At 37.5% G+C, this 13,844-nt stretch overlaps 1 protein-coding gene across 1 annotated transcript in view; it reads right to left on the bottom strand.

Annotated features, from left to right (window-relative positions):
- Positions 1-614: 614 nt before the first annotated feature.
- The window catches only part of ZMYM5 (zinc finger MYM-type containing 5), a 46,505-nt gene continuing 33,275 nt past the window's right edge, over positions 615-13,844 (bottom strand). Inside the window, exons 4-7 of the mRNA XM_079773673.1 lie at positions 12,885-13,170; positions 11,982-12,147; positions 10,565-10,780; positions 615-1,960 (exon numbers count right to left, since the gene is read on the bottom strand). Of these exons, the coding sequence (XP_079629799.1) occupies positions 1,205-1,960; positions 10,565-10,780; positions 11,982-12,147; positions 12,885-13,170 (1,424 nt within the window). The 3' untranslated portion in view covers positions 615-1,204. The remainder of the gene's footprint in view (positions 1,961-10,564; positions 10,781-11,981; positions 12,148-12,884; positions 13,171-13,844) is intronic.

Here is a 13,844-nt window from a genome sequence, read left to right as displayed (position 1 = left end):
TGAAACAGGCCTCACTTACAGTCAAGTACTCTTGAGTGTCAGCCCCACCAACAAGAATGTACCTTATTCTGCTCATATGCCATTTTGTTTCCTAGGAAAAGCCTTAAGAGAAGCTGAAGTATACATAAGAATTTAGCCCAGTTGGCATGGTTCAGTATTTGAGCATCAACCTATTAACCAGGAGGTCACAGTTCAATTCCTGGTCAGGGTATATGCATGGGTTGTGGGCTCTATCCCCAGTGTGGGGTGTGCAGGAGGCAGCCAATCAATGATTCTCTCTCATCCATGATATTTCTATTTCTCCCTCTTCCTTCCTCTCTGCAATCAATAAAAATATGTTATTAAAAAAATAATTTAATATCTGGCAAAAATTGTTATCAGAAACCAGAAATAATAGAGAATTACTAAATATACAGTGATGGGAACATTGATTGACCATCTGAGAAAATGAGATCCTTACTTTTCATGAGCATTTTTCAGATTTCAAGCAGAAAGTCTCCTTCAAAGGAAAAAAATGCCACAATACCTAAAGGTTAACTTAATATATTTTTATTTTCATATTTCTTATATGTATACCAAGATAAAAATAGGTACTTTATGCTTACAGTTCTCACAAAACAATAAAAGCTAAAATATTTACAAATTAAAACAAAACCAGTAAAATGCAAATTAACCACCTCAAACATTTATTTAACAAATGATGCTATTTTCCTAAAATAAAAGGATGTTTTACCCAAAAGAAATAAATCACAAGTATTTGGTTTAAGAGCAAAAATCTGTAGTTTCATATCCCATTCTATTCTTAGACTGCTGCTGAATGTTTTTACTTTAATAATAATGATAATAACACTTGTTCACATAAGTATCTTGTTTAAACTGGTATTGATAAATTTAAGCCTTTTTCTACCTCTTTCTGTGTTTTCTACTCAGAATAGTAAATTAACCAAACCTATCAAATGCCGTTTTAAAAACGTGTGAATTGACTGAAAAAATTAACAACTCAGTTTATTGAAACCTTCATTAATTCCTATTGAATCAAAATACCTTTAGAATTTGGAAAACAAACATTCTTTACTATTTCTTTGCTATTATGCTTATTGCAAATGGACTGTTGAGTTACTCTCTGTAGGAGCCTTAGAACACAATGGTATTGACTGTGAGGTACAGATCTCCTCTGAGTGAACATAAGATCCTATCAGGTATATCATGTGTACAGCATCAGCACACTCTCTTTGGTCTCATTCTCATGTACTTTGTGTTCTACAGTTTCGATAGTTTTGTTTTTTTTCACATCAGATTTTAATTTTGAATACTTAACACTATTGTTGATGTGCATTTCACTTTCTTCGTGTTTGCTAAGAATGTGTGATAAATGCTGCCAATCTTTGCACCCATTCTCATTCTTCAGTTGATTTTTTCCTTCCCCAAAGAGTTTGCAATATAGACAAAACACAGAATCTTTTGAGGTTGAATAAAGCAACCAGGATCTAGGGGTTTTTTCACCATTTGGAAGAATTCGTGTATAATAAGTTTCTGAAAACTTCCTCCCTGTATTGTCTTTTGGAAAGTTAAAATTTCTTACTTGAGGGGGATCATTTTCAACAAGAATGTCCCGCTGTTTAATATTTAAAATTCGGGGCCATGTGCCTGGATCTGCAGAAAGCACAACTGTTTGAGTGGAGTCTTCGGAATTTTTATCTTCCAGTTGCTCTTGAAATGTATCATCTATGATGGACACAGAAGCAGGTAAATTCATATCCTGTTTGGTTAGTGATGCTCCTATCTTGCACTTTGCTGATACCTGTGGCTCTGAAATCTTTTCCTTTTTTCCTGGTATTCCCTCTATTTTTTCCAAAAGTGTATTCAATGATCCATATAATTTCCTTTCATTTTCTTCTCCAATAGCATTTCTTTTCCTGTTTGCTGATATGGATATTTTCTTTGATTTTGTTTCCAACATCTAAGGAGAAACAGATTATACTTTTATCTTAGAATTATTAACACTAAAAAAAATAATGTAGCCGAAGCCGGTTTGGCTCAGTGGATAGAGCGTCGGCCTGCGGACTCAAGGGTCCCGGGTTCGATTTCGGTCAAGGGCATGTACCTTGGTTGCGGGCACATCCCCAGTAGTAGGTGTGCAGGAGGCAGCTGATGGATGTTTCTCTCTCATCGATGTTTCTAACTCTCTATCCCTCTCTCTTCCTCTCTGTAAAAAATCAATAAAATATATTAAAAAAAAAAATAATGTATATACAAATGCCCAGTAAGCAACCAAAAGATGTTCATCATTAGTCATCGAAGAAGAAATACAAATAAAAACCACCACATTCTACTTCACCCCCACTAGGATGACTACAATGAAAAGACAGATACTGACAAGATGTGAAAAAACTGGAATCTTCCTAAGGTGTTGGAGGGAATGTAAAATGGTGTTATCTGCTTGGAAAAACAGTCTGGAAATTACTCAAAAGTTAAAGAGAGTTATCATATAACCTAGCAATGCCAAAATGAAAATATATGCCCACACAAAGATTTACACAAAATGTTCATAGCAATATTATTCCTAATAGGCAAAAAGTAGAAATAATTCAAATGTCCATTACTGATGCATAAATTAAAATGTATTATCCATACAATGGAAAATTAACCTATATAATAAAAGGCTAATATGCAAATTGTCCCCTCGACTGGGAGTTTGATTGGGAATTCGACCAGGGGGCAGGGCCAGCAGGCCAACTGCCTGTGGCCCCTTTCCCCAGCTGGGGAGAGAGAACACATCAACTCTTAGTTTGTGTGCGGTGGGGCCAGCCAGCCAACTTCCTGGCCGGCCCAGTCCAAACAGGGCCGATCGGGGCCAGGTGGCCGAACCTCATCAGTGCATGAATTTGTGCACCAGGCCTCTACTTTGACAATAAAAAGTGAAGCCAAGATATGTGCTACAATATGGCTGAACCTTGAAAACAGATGATAAGTATGTGAAAGCCAGTCACAAAGTACCACATATTATATGATTCCATTTAATAAAAAGACACATTACTTACTTTGGAGTCAATAAAATAAAAATGCAAAATAAAGAAGAAAAAGAACAAAGATGTATACAATGGGAATTGAAGACCTGATAGCTACAATAGTTTTACATGTCATAACTTGGAACAATTTATACAATGGAGCTTAAGAAACTAAGAATTGGTGTGTTCTCCCTCCCCAGAGCAGGCCAAAACCTGTTCTGATGTAATCCTAAAAGCAATGTGACAGCACTAAAGTAAAAAAAAGCAGAAGTACATCATGATCAAATCTGTACTTTAGAAAGATCACTCTGATTATAATATGGATTTGCAACTGTAAGGAAGGCCAAGCGTAAAGAGACAGAAAGCTGTGGTAATGCTGGCAAGTGGATGGAGGCTATGTCTAGGATGATAGGTGTAGAGGTAGGATAGAGTGGAGAGAGATTTAGGAAGCAAAATCTGTATTAGTTGGTAACTGAGTGAATCTGGAGACTGAGAAGAGGGAGGTGTAGAAAATGACCCTAAGATGAGTAAGTCAGATGACTCCATGGCATGGTTTCAAAGAACTTCTGGCCAGAGAGGATCATGAATGTTGAATATTTGTCATAAATAATGACTCTCCCTCCGATCAGGCATCTGACTAGATGATGGAATAATTTAATAACCAAGGAAACAAATTAAAAAAAAAACACAAATTTGGAGTTTCAGTTTTAGATAGAGTTTGAGGTATATAAAACAGTCAAGTGGAGATTACAGGTGGTCTGAAACTGAATAAATATGATCTTCAGATATTTTGGAAGTCATCAAAATACATATTAATTGAAACTATGGTAGTGGAGAAGACTATACTACAAGAGCACATAGCAAAATTAATAGCCCAGCAGGCATGGCTCAGTGGTTGAGCGTGGACCTATGAACCAGAAAATCAGGGTTTGATTCTCAGTCAGGGCACATGCCTGGGTTGTGGGCTGCTCAACTTCCATTGGGAGGTATGCAGGAGGCAGCCGATCAATGATTTGCTCTCATCATTGATGTTTCTATCTCTCTCTCCCTCCCTTTCCCTTCCTTTCTGAAATCAGTAAAAATATATTTTAAAAAAGAACGAAACAGAAAGCCAAGGATTGCAATATTAATTTTACACAACCCAACCCAAACTCTGATCTTTTCTTTTATCTTCCTGAGTTTCTTGGTAATGAATAAGTAATCAACTTATTATAATTCTCAATGGGTGGGACACTTCCCAGGCATATGACTTTGGGTAAGTCACTTAATCACCTAAGCTTCTGTTTCCTCCCAATAAAATGAGGACCTAAATTGTACTTAACTCAGGAGACTTAAGATGATTAAATGTGAAAATGCATGAAAAGCTGTATCTAGCATCAGAGTAAACTCATGTTAGTTGACCTTATTGGCATACACACATACAATGAGACTCATAATTATGTGACAATTACTGAATAGGGTCTGATAGCAAAGAACTGATGATAAAGATAAAGGTTGTTGAGTCAGCTACTCCTTGGTGCAAAGGCTCGTAAATTTTCTGCAGTATACTCCAGGCTGAAGGTTAAAATATCTCTCCTCATTCATCCATGATACTCAGGCTCTCTCTCCAGGAAAACACATCTGAGATTCCTTGAAAATCAAGTTCAAAAAATACTTCAGTGCAATACTACATTCTTCTGTCACATAAGTATTTTTACTGATGACCTGGATGAAAACTAAAGCCAAATAAAAGGTAGGTGATAGGCACCAATTAACTAAAGCATCTAAAAAAAGGAGGGGTGGTGGTGGTGGGGGGGAAGGTACCAAGATGGAGAGCACTACATTTATAAATAGATCATTTCACTTTCAGAAGTGTCCCAGTGGCTTGGTCACCCCGCATATAAGGCTAGTTATTCTGGAGATTTCTGAATGGAATCAGATATAGATCCTGGCCTCAGGGAACTATGGCTTATTTGGGAAAATGAGGCACACGTATAATCAAATGTTTGTTTCATGCACTAATTAAGGTTTCCAATGTGAAGTCAAATCTAGCTGTGATTCTGGCTAAGACATTTTCTCTGAACTTCAGTATCTTTAACATATTATATGGTTTTACTTAATCAAAACTGAATATACATTTAGTATAAAGCATCAACTAGTTAAACCTGGTTAATTACAACAAATATAGGGTGTACCCAATAATGTATACACACTTTAACAGCTGATAACTCACTTAATTTTCACTTTTTCTGATTTAACTGATATGAAATAGTGGGTAAAGCCAGACTAATCTTTGAACAAGGAAAACTTATCTTAAAGTGTCACTAGACTTTTTTTATGAGGATATATAAAAGATAAAATTTATGGTACAAAAACGGCAACAGTGGACGAACTGAGGGCACATAAATACTGAATGAAATGGTTCTCTTTTTGGTTGTTGTTAATCCTCACCCAAGGATATTTTTCATTGATTTTTAGAATGGAGGAGAAGGGGAGAGACAGACAAAGAGAGACATCGATGTGAGAGAAACACATCGATTGATTGCCTTGACCGGAATTAAACCTGTGACCTGTCAGTCTGAGGGCTGATGCTGTATCCACTGGGCCAAACTGGCTAGGGCTCAATTGAAATTATTCTTAATGTTTGTGATTCCATTGCTCTGAGTTATCAGCAGTACCTGGACCAGTAATAATAATAATAATAATAATAATTATTATTATTATTATTATTATTGGACCAGTAATTATTATGACAAAAATCCTCATTTCTGTATATTCTTTTAAATTTTGAAAATGAACTGTATGTTAAAAAACAATGACTTTAAAATAATTTGAAGTGTGTGTACATTTTGGGGGGACACCCTGTAGTTCACTTTCCCAAAAGTAAATTACTTTGAACACATTTAGCTGATTCTTTTGGTGTTTATTTCAAAATACCAAAGTAACATGTCTGCATGACTATTTATTGATTTTGCCTCCTAGTTTTAGGCATCATCAATTGAATTCTCAATGAGGATGGGAATTTAGATCTTCCTCTCACTATAATTACCATATACACACATTTTAGCACCTACTTATCCTATGGATTTCCTCAACTTTGGCACTAAGTCTTAGGCCAGATAACTCTGTTGTAGGGACTGTCCTGTGGGTTGTAGGATGTTTAATACCATCCCTGACCCCTACCCACTAGATGCCAGCAGCAACCACCCAGTTGTGGTAATCAAAATTGTTTAAAACACTGCCAAATGTCCCCAGGTGGACAAAATCAATCCCAATTAGGTCACTGGGTAAGATCAAGATTAGGTTTATCCATTTTTATAATAGCAAAACTTCAGTTTTTTCTTAAGATCTTCATAGATCATAAAGGCTTTCTAATGTGATAAGGCCTGCCACTAATCACTTAAAAACACCAATGTGGGCCTGGCCAGTGTGGCTCAGAGTATCAACCCATGAACCAGGAGGTCAGGACTTGATTCCAGGTCAGGGTTTTGGGTTCAATCCCCAGTAAGGGGAATGCATGAGGCAGCTGATCAATGATTCTCTCTCATCATTGATGTTTTCATCTCTCTTTCCCTCCCTCTTCCTCACCGAAATCAATAAAAATATATTTAGAAAACAAACAAACAAACAATGTGGCCAGCCCTGGCTGGTGTGGCTTAGTTCGTTGAGGGAGGTCCCATGCACCAAAAGATCGCCAATTCAATTTTTCTCAGGGTACATGCCCAAGATGGAGATTCCATCCCCAGTTGGGGTACATAAAGGAGGCAACCAAACAATGTTTCTCCTCTCCTTCTCCTTTTCTCTCTCTCTAAAAAAAGCAATAAAAAATATTTTTTAAAAACCCAAACAAACAAAAATTACCCATGTGGCCCGGCTGGGTTGCTCAGTTGGAGTGTTCGGTTCCCATTCAGGGCACATAACATACCTCGATTGCCAGTTCCATCCCTGGTTGGGGTACGAAAGGGAGGCAGCCGATTGATGTTTCTCTCTCCTTCTCTCTCTAAAATCAATAAAAACATATCCTTGGGTAAGGATTAACAAAAACAATAACACCCCCAATGTGTTGGTGGTGGTGGTGAGAGCACATTTATAAAACCTCTGCATTCTATAGAAATGACACTCCTGCATTTGTAAACTGTTTACGAGCTATTGTGCTTATTTTGACTCTGTTTTCCCACTTTTATGTCTAGTGTTTGTTCAGGAATAAAAAATTTATAATCTATGTGTACTAGTAAGCCTTATGCTATTCACAGGATAAACTTTATATCTGTTTGAAGATTATGAGCTCAGAGATTAAAAATGGTGGCAGAGTGAGTGGATGCTGCACAGACATGCTCCCAGGAACAAACTGGTATTACAACTAAAATACATAAAAACTTCCTGAATAATCAATGGAAAACTCTCAGGAGAAAACCTTGATACCCGAGAAATGAAAGTGAAGACCGCATAAGACTGTTTAAAATTTACTGCTTATAGAACATTTTTTTTAAAACTTTAAAACTGAGAAGAAGAAGAAGAAGAAGAAGAAGAAGAAGAAGAAGAAGAAGAAGAAGAAGAAGGAGAAGAAGGAGAAGAAGGAGAAGAAGGAGAAGAAGGAGAAGAAGAAGAAGAAGGAGAAGAAGGAGAAGAAGGAGAAGAAGAAGGGCGGAGGGGGGAAGAAGGAGGAGGAGGGGGAGGAGGAGAAGGAAAATACACTCACTATCACAGTACTCAGAGGGAGTTACTGTTTTGTGTCCTTTCAAATCTATTTTTTTAAAAATATTTTTTATTGATTTCAGTGAGGAAAGGTGAGGAAGAGAGAGAAACCTCAATGATGAGAGGGAATCATTGATTGGTTGCTTTCTGCACGGCCCTCACTGGGGATCGAGCCTGCAACTCGGGCATGTGCCCCCGACTGGAATCGAACCCAGGACCCCTCAATCCACAGGCAAATGCTCTATCCACTGAGCCAAACTGGCTAGGGCTCAAATCTATTTTAATTTGAAAATTAACTATAATTTTTCAAATCTGTTTTTTTCTCCAAACTAAAAGCCTATATAATAAAAAGGTGATATGCAAATTGACCATCACTCCAAACACACAAGATGGCCACCCCCATGTGGTCAAAGATGGCTGCCACAAGATGGCCAGTAGGGGAGAGCAGTTGTGGGTGATCAGGCGGGCAGAAGAGGGCAGTTGGGAGTCACCAGGCCTGCAGGGAAGGGCAGTTGGGGGGAACCAGGCCTGCAGGGGAGGGTAGTTAGGGGTGACCGGGCCAGCAGGGAAAGGCAGTTAGGGGCAACCAGGCCTCCAGGGGAGGGCAGTTGTGGGGGACCAGGCTGGCAGGGGAGGGCAGTTAGGGATGACCAGGCTGGCAGGGGAGAGCAGTTAGGGGCAATCGGGCTGGCAGGGGAGCAGTTAGGCGTTGATCAGGCTGTCAGTGGAGTGGTTAGGGGGTGATCAGGCTGGCAGGCAGAAGCGCTTAGGGGTAATCAGGCAGGCAGGCAGGTGAGCGGTTGGGAGCCAGCAGTCCTGGATTGTGAGAGGGATGTCCGAATGGTATTCGGACATCCCTCGAGGGGTCCCAGATTGGAGAGAGTGCAGGCTGGGCTGAGGGACACCCCCCCTCCCCATGCACGAATTTCATGTACCGGGCCTCTAGTATAATCATATTATACATCCTGCTTTGTACCTTGCTAATTTTCCTAAATAAAACATTCTCATGTCAGGAAGTATTCTATAACATACTTTTTAGTGATTAAGTATTATTTAGAAATTATATATAATTGTATACACCATTTCTGTAATCAATCCCCAAGACTTTGGCACATTGTTTCTAAAACATACATTATGATAAATAGATTTTTCCTAAAAAAAAAAAAAAGAATTATGAGCTCATTGCAAAAACTCATAGTGTACGCAGATATAGGTAAATCATCCACTAAAAAAAAGATTTGTAAAAATATTAAGACCTAAAATAGTTGTTTATTACCAATCTGAAGTTCATTAGGTTATTTTTGCCATGTATTCTTTTGAAAAGATAATCTATACTGTCTTTTTGCCACTTTTCAATTGCTCACTGTGCTTTTTTAGAAGCCACATCCAACAGCTTAGCTATATGGAAGATGCACTATATATAAAGAATGAAGACAGAGAAGCATCGATCAGACCATCAAACCTCAGAGGGAAGGTAGGGGAGGGTGGGGGGTAAGGGGGAGAGATCAACCAAAGAACTTGTATGCATGCATATAAGCCTAACCTATGGACACAGACAACAAGGGGGTGAGGGCATGAGTGGGGGGTTTGGGGGGGTAATGGCAGGATAAGGAAACATGTAATACCTTAATCAATAAAGAAATTAAAAATAGAAAACATTAAAAAAATAAGAATGAAGAGAATATAAACTAGCTTTCTTTGCAAAAACTGACAGTTAACTATGGGTATCTATTGTTTCCTCAATTGTTTAATAGCCTTGCACTTGAGTTACTTTTCTCTAAAAGCTATCCACTTAAACCCTTATTCAATGAGGATGAAGAATGTTCCTGGTTTTATATTTATGATCCATCTTGAATTAATTTTTTAAAATATGTTTTTGATTTTAGAAAGAGAGAGGAAGGGAGAGGGAGGAGAAACATCAATCAGTTGTCTCCGGTATGTACCTCCAACTGGGGATTGAACCTACAACTTGGGGATGTGCCCTGACCAGGATGAAAATAAAGGTAAATATCTTAATAACTTTGGTAGGAAAAGATGCCTTAAAACAAAATGCAAAAAGTATTAATCAGAAAAGCAAATAGTAAATTGGACTTAAACAAAATTAAACACTTGGGCTTTTCCTAAACACGAAGAAAATGAAAAGACAAAACACTGCCCAGAAGAACATCTTCTCAATACATTATTTTATAAAAGATATGCATCGACAATATATAAAGAATTCCTATAACTCAAAAATACAAAAACAACCTTATTTTAAAAATGAGCAGAAGACTTGAATAGACATTTTACAAAAGACGATATATGAATGATGAAAGGGGGATATTAGTTATCGAGGAAATGCAAATTTTATATCCACTATAATACCTTAAATCAAAACAGATAACACCACCCAGCCAGTGTGGCTCAGTGATTGAGCATCATCCCATGTACCAAGAGGTCATAGTTCGATTCCTGGTCAGGCACATGCCAAGGTTTCAGGCTCAATCTCCAGTAGGGAGCATGTAGGAGGCAGCTGGTTCAGGTTTCTCTCTCATTGATGTTTCTATCTTTACCTCTCAATATTTTAAAAAACAACACACAAAAAAACAAACAACACCAAGTTTTGGTGAGAATGTAAAGTAACTGGAACTATTGAGTTATCAGTGGGAGTACAAAATGATAGAGAAAAGAATTACTTGTTGTAATGTCTGCAAAGAGTAAACATTTTAAACAAGCTTACTTACAACAATTGATTTCAATACTCATTTCAGATGTGAGACCTCAATGACAGACTGACAAAAGTGGAACTAAATGAGATTCTAAGATCAATCTGGTTAATGTAAGCTAATACAAGGTAGAAGTTATTGTATACCTGATCATCTAAAATTCATTAAAAGATTTACCTGTTTATATTCGTTAGCACAACTTTGGCAGCAGAATGTCATCTGTTGGCCACCATCAATGACAAGGACATTGTTTCCAGAACCTTTGCTAGGCAGGTACTCTCCACAATGTTCACAGCAATTCATTATCAGACCATTAGCCAACCTGTACTTGTTAAAGCAGTGGTTACTGCACAGTTTGTGTATCACATTATTAACGCTGACTTCATGGCGAATCTAAAAGAAAAATGAGAACTTACTAAATAAATAAGCCAGATTAGCACAGTAAGCAATGAGATAACTAGTTTCAACAGAAACAAAGAAACTCTAGTAACTTCTCAGTGGAAAAAATATTCAGGAAAAAGACTAAAAAGCTCATTTCATTATTCCTTCATTTTTATCTTTGATTTCTTTGTAAAATCATTCTTTGATTTTTATCAAAATAAGATACACATAACAAAAAGCAATAAAATCAGTAATAACTTCCCCAGAGACACTTAAGCATTCCAGAAAATGAACAGATTTAAAAGATTTTGATACCACCTACTTGAAAGAAATGGATTGAGAATTCTTTGTCTTATAAGCTTCACTGATCTAGACAATTTGTGGGAGGGACTAAGTGAATCAGTATTCCATATTGGGATGATGTCTGGATATACAAGACTAAGTGGTTCTTGCTTTGCTCAGCTCTGTGGTAACTGAGATAAAACTGTGTTCTGGATTTGCATGGCTCTGCAGAAACCAACACCAAACTGTTACCAAGGACTGTGTTAAGTAAGGACTGCCTACATGCATATTTCTTCTTTCTGGAACTGGAAGGATGGCAATACCAATTAAGAAATGTGAAGTTATCAACATACTTTCAGTCCACATGTTCTGTATGTTCTTGCACTAGGATTGGTTGCTTCCTTTGTGTCCTGAACCTACATTTTAATTTACTGTGTCTGGTAAGAACAAAATCCTCTATACAACTATTACTCTATGGATGAGTACATCCAATTCTATAGAAACAGATGTATATTTTTCATACTATGCAAATAGGACATTTGTTTATAAAATAGTTCTGGCATATCCTTAGTCCTTCCTTTAACTTCACTGTGCAGATTCAGGACATGTGCATTATGTAGATGGCAGAGCACAGAATAGCACTTAACAGTTAAAATTATCCTAGAACCTTGGCCAGTGTGGCTCAGTTGGTTGAGGGTTGTCCCATGCACCAAGAGGTCACTGGTTCAATTCCCAGTCAGGGCACATGTCCGGGTTTCAGGTACGATCCCCCGTAGGGGGGCATGCAAGAGTCAGTCGATTGATGTTTCTCTCTCATTTCGAAGTTTTTTTCCCTCTATCTCTCTCTCCCTTCCTCTCTCTTTAAAATAAATTTTTTAAAAAACATGTTAAAGTTATCATAGATAATAACTTAGGATAGAAAAACTCAGACCTCTGTTAGTTTACTACAGATTGTACATCTTGATTTATTTGAAATTCTTTTTCTGAGACTCTGGTTGTCTTTGTAGGGAGACACACAGTATGTATTGCAGAATTCCTGGAAGGGCTGGCTCGACTGCACTTGAGGAACAACAGTAGCCCTTTTTGTAGGTGCATCTCTGAAACACAGGGATAAACACAATTTAACAACACTGCATTTTATTTTCAAGTATATAAAAAATAATGGACAGTCTTCATTTTCTCATAATTTAATACTACGAATCAACTATAATTTGGGAATCTAGCAAAATCCACTTCTTGGTTTCATCACCAAGAGTTCCTAAACAAAATAGGAAGAAAAGACTTATAAATAAAAATATTTTACATCACAAGATCCTTGCCATAGATTCTGATGACTTTTAGAAGTAATCAAAAAGGTGGTAGCAAACCCTGTCTGGAAGGCCCAGTTAGTTGGAGCATAGTCCCATACACCAAAAAGGTTGTGGATTCCATCCCTGGCAGGGGTGCCTACAAGAGCTAAGCAATCGATGTTTCTCTTATATTGATGTTTCTTTCTTTCCCTTTCTCTCTCTTTAAAATTAATAAAAACATATCCTCAAGTGAGGATTTAAAAAAACAACAACAGGTGTTAGCAACTTGGTAGAACTGAAGGAGATGGGGGATGGGCTGATGAGGCAGAGTTGGTGGCACACTCCATTTTCCTGCTAAGTGTAAGGACAGTACAAATAAGCCCGCTGACAAACTGAACTCTGACAAACTCTAAGATAACTCAAGCTCAATTAACTTGAGGACACCTCTGCAACAGTTCTACCCATGAATTTATGCAGTTCTCCAATTACATTCAGAACACATATTTACAACGTCAGCATCAAGCACAGGGAGAAAGTAAGCTTACTTTTTACACATTACATTGTGTTTCTTTGGAGTACGCTTGTGAGAGAAGGAGGAAAGGCAGGTGGTAGAACAAAAGAGGTGAGCGGATCCTTTTCGTTGATAAGCCGTCTGTCCTTTCTGTAAAGGCGTTTTGCAGTGTGCACAAGTGATTTCAGCTGGCTTAGTACGTTGCTGTTGGGCAGAAGGCTGGCAAATCTGTTTAGGAAGTGAGCCCGCTGGTGATAAAGAATCCACCCCTGGCTGTTTCTGATTACGCGGAAATGATGCTGACTGGGAGATCCAAGAATCTTAAAAATAAAACACAAGAAAAAGTCATGGAACAATTCAAAATTCACATCAGAAAAATATTTAAAAGTCTAAGAATAGTGAGGCAGCCATATAAGCAAATGGTTAAGGCCAGGCAGTCTTGTTACACAATCCCAGGGGAACTACCCACTTTGTATTCTAAGTGAATGACACTCTATGGTGCCAATGATGAAAACGGTGGCCCTGGAATTGTGCAATTTGGTAGCCATCAACTCTTAAGTCAGACTCCAGGTTCAAAAGGTATGCTCTGAGATTACTAGATTGTGCAAGTATATAAAACTATGTCTTGGTTTTCTGAACTACAAACTGACAATCATACCTAACTCATGAAAGTGTAATAGTAAAGCCTTATGTTTGGTACAAGGCACTTAAAAAATATTAGCCATTTCTTCTCTAGGAACAAAATACCAATACATTATAAAAAAAAGCAAATATGAAAATACAAAGATAACTATACAGTGTGGTATATGATTTCCATTTTCATAACAGCTTCCCCATTAACATTTTATTATGAAAAATTAAAAGTATATAGAGAAGTTGAAAGAATTGTACAGTTAACTCCTATATGCCCACCAAATAGATTCCACAGCATTTTATAATTTTTTTAAATTAAAAATTTGGGGGTAACATTGTTTAATAACATTATATAAATTTC

This window comes from Cnephaeus nilssonii (assembly GCF_951640355.1).
Source record: "Cnephaeus nilssonii genome assembly, chromosome: 6".
Lineage (NCBI taxonomy): Eukaryota > Metazoa > Chordata > Mammalia > Chiroptera > Vespertilionidae > Cnephaeus > Cnephaeus nilssonii.
Note: the sequence above shows the minus strand (reverse complement) of the source record. Positions and strands in the feature narration are given on the sequence as shown.